General features: G+C 38.9%; 1 protein-coding gene across 2 annotated transcripts in view; it reads left to right on the top strand.

Moving 5' to 3' along the window:
- The first annotated feature begins 896 nt into the window (after nt 1-896).
- Nucleotides 897-3,607, top strand: part of LDB3 (LIM domain binding 3) — a 146,221-nt gene continuing 143,510 nt past the window's right edge. For both annotated transcript variants that reach the window (XM_018569943.1, XM_018569944.1), the window contains exons 1-2: nt 897-937; nt 1,067-1,194. In XM_018569943.1, coding sequence (XP_018425445.1) covers nt 1,102-1,194 — 93 coding nt within the window. In that variant the 5' untranslated portion in view covers nt 897-937; nt 1,067-1,101. The remainder of the gene's footprint in view (nt 938-1,066; nt 1,195-3,607) is intronic.

The raw sequence follows: 3,607 nt of genomic DNA on the forward strand, positions 1-3,607 counted from the left end.
CAACACTGTTTAGTGCCGAGATCACCTTGAACAAATTGTGTGTGTGATATAAATGCATGGTATTCCACAGGGTGAGAAGTGTTTGAGTTGGAGAAAATTCAAAGGATATTTGTGAAAAGTGTTAGAACTGTACCAATTAGTCGTAGTGGTTCCAGATTAATCTGCTTAACCCCGTGCAGCCTATTAATCCTGACCTTACATAATGCAAAGTGTGTCTAAATTGCAAAACTGTGCTTACTGTAGATTGTTAAATGGAATAATAATGACTGTGTATTTAAAGATGCTAAAGTGTGACATGTGCCTGCTGAAACACACAGAAAACAAATGTAGTGCAATGCTTTGCAGTACATTAGTGATGTTTATTACATGCAATAGTGAGTGGTTTAAAGCCTTTGCAAGGTATATAGATATGTACAAATTGTTATGGTTTGTCTTACTTGTAATGTGTTAATCTGATGAGACATTGCATACTGTTGTGACCCTAACCCTCAGTGTATCATTTTCTGAGACATAAAATATGTTTTATTGTTTTGGGACCCTAAACCCCTGTTCACATCTTTACAATGCGGGAGCATTATTTATTAATGGCACCCCAAAACACCTAACCATTGCATGTGAGATACCTATTACAGGCACACAGTTATGTAATGTTATGTGTTACTAAACAATTGCCTAGTATCAGTGGTGCACAACTTTTTTGTTAATGCAGTTCTGAAGCATTTAGCATTAGAGAAAATTGTAGAACACAAATTTGGAGTGAGATGCTTGGAAAGATCCTCTTGACTGCTATGAGGCAATAATAGATCTGTGAGTCACAGTATCCTTCCATGGGAGGTATTTGGTTACAAACCTTTTATGGGCCCTGCTCAGCTGGGATATCTGTATCTGCATTATACCTCCCTTCTATTCTTAGTGGCACTTCAAGCCGAGTGAACAGGCAAGATTACAATAACCTTATAATTGTGTGAAGCACACTCTTTTTTTTCCCCTCTTCTGCGTTCTTGCCTTTTTCATTTCATTTGACCTTGGTGAAAACGCTTATATTATCTGTTTTTATTTTTCTCAGAGCCTGCAAGTGGCTGTGTTAAAAGTTTGGAAAAAATGGCTCACAATGTATCCCTCGCTGGACCAGGCCCGTGGGGATTCCGGCTGCAAGGAGGAAAGGACTTTAACATGCCCTTGACCATCTCCAGAGTAAGTGCAAAGATGCGACACACCAACACTGTTTAGTGCCGAGATCACCTTGAACAAATTGTGTGTGTGATATAAATGCATGGTATTCCACAGGGTGAGAAGTGTTTGAGTTGGAGAAAATTCAAAGGATATTTGTGAAAAGTGTTAGAACTGTACCAATTAGTCGTAGTGGTTCCAGATTAATCTGCTTAACCCCGTGCAGCCTATTAATCCTGACCTTACATAATGCAAAGTGTGTCTAAATTGCAAAACTGTGCTTACTGTAGATTGTTAAATGGAATAATAATGACTGTGTATTTAAAGATGCTAAAGTGTGACATGTGCCTGCTGAAACACACAGAAAACAAATGTAGTGCAATGCTTTGCAGTACATTAGTGATGTTTATTACATGCAATAGTGAGTGGTTTAAAGCCTTTGCAAGGTATATAGATATGTACAAATTGTTATGGTTTGTCTTACTTGTAATGTGTTAATCTGATGAGACATTGCATACTGTTGTGACCCTAACCCTCAGTGTATCATTTTCTGAGACATAAAATATGTTTTATTGTTTTGGGACCCTAAACCCCTGTTCACATCTTTACAATGCGGGAGCATTATTTATTAATGGCACCCCAAAACACCTAACCATTGCATGTGAGTTGCTTTGCACCACAACGTATGGTAACCTATTACCATGTGATGTGATTTAAAAAAAAAAAAGGGTGATTTGGATCTAGAAAAAGATGCAGAATCAAATGAATGGGCTGCCTTACCACACCTCATAGAGGTGTGAACAAGGCTTAGTACAAATTTAAATTTTGTTATGACAACCTAAAACCTGGGACACCATTAGGATCTTAACCCCTGGGTTATGTATCTAAAGCTGGCCATACACTGGTAGTTTTTTTTGTAATGCCAGCAGAGGCTGGAATGAATGCCATTTCCCAACCAAAAATCACATTTAGGGCTTGTTCACACCATGTGAGGACCAGAACAGTTTTTCTCTGCACCTGAAATGCATCCCAATGTATTCCTATAGTATTTAAGGGGTCTGTTCACACCAGTGCAGTCCTTCCGGGACGCACCAAAACACATGTAAATGCATCACAAACACACGTAAACGCACTGGACTGCACCTGAAAGCTCATTTTAAGCTAAAAAAACACACCAGAAAATGTCACAAACGCACCAAAACTTATTAAAAACGCATTGCACTGCACTCCAGACACAGTGTGAACAAGCCCTCAATGTAAGAATTTCATTCATTTGAGAAAAATTTTCCATCGTGCTCCTTTGTTTTTTGTTTTGTCATTACAGTCCATAATGATTGTCGATTTGACCACATTATCTATTAGGAATATAAAAGAACTTTCCACAAAAAAAACAAATTTTTTTCCTAATGAAATTCTACTTGTGTAAGGCCAGATTTACGTCACTTAATAAATGACATTTGTTAGTGTGATGTTACATGATTGGGTTAACAGAACACAGTTCATTTCATTGAAGATAGCAGTGTGCCTTTTCATGGAAGGCAGATACAATTTACATCAGCCCAGCGGGTTCCAGCATTTTCTGTAAGAGAGCATTGCTGCTCACATTTGTGTGACATAAGGGAGCTTATCTCCTTTAAAAATTCATCCCGAGCTTATGTTTCAGTTATTAGTTGACCATGAAGATTAAAGACTGTGATCTTCTACTTAAAAGAATGCAATATGCAAACCACTTGTCTGATGCTGCCCAATCAGATCGTTAATCAGATGTGATGAAAGATCTGACATGTGCCTTGCTGTGACTGCTGGGGCAGCGAATTCAATCTGCTTCTTTAATTATTCGCCTCATGCTCATTTTTTCCTCAACACAGCTTAGAGATCCTCAAACGTAGATACAAATCTCCAACGATGGCATAGTGAAGAAGTTTATCCATACAAGCGATCATTATTGTTTATTTGTTAACCCATACACTTCTCAATTATCACTTGTATCACTCTGATCAGTGCAGTGGTGGCCTGTATTAGGATACCTATAGACACGAGATTAAGTTCCTAAATCTGGAGACAATCTCATATCTATAGACAGATTCCAACCCTTCCAGCTGGACACTGTCTGTCAAAACAGTTGATCGGGCATACTAGAAAACCTGTCTCAATCAATATTGTTTCCCTATGAGACAAGCAGCAGTGGAGCCCCCTGCCACCGCCGATCATCACTAGCTGTGGGGGAATCAGTTTGGAAACCTGGTAAACTGGTGAATCTGCAAACTGCAATTGTTTTGCTTTCCGAAACATTATTGCCCGGAATTGTAAGTTACAAGATTGTCCACAGTTCTTACAGATCTACATTCACATATTTAAGAGAATTAAATAAACACTGGCACTGCCATTATCACTCATTTCCCCCCCCCCCCCCCCCCCTCCCGAAGAGAACACAAGT

Source organism: Nanorana parkeri, unplaced genomic scaffold (assembly GCF_000935625.1).
Source record: "Nanorana parkeri isolate BGI_ZX_2015 unplaced genomic scaffold, ASM93562v1 scaffold1429, whole genome shotgun sequence".
Lineage (NCBI taxonomy): Eukaryota > Metazoa > Chordata > Amphibia > Anura > Dicroglossidae > Nanorana > Nanorana parkeri.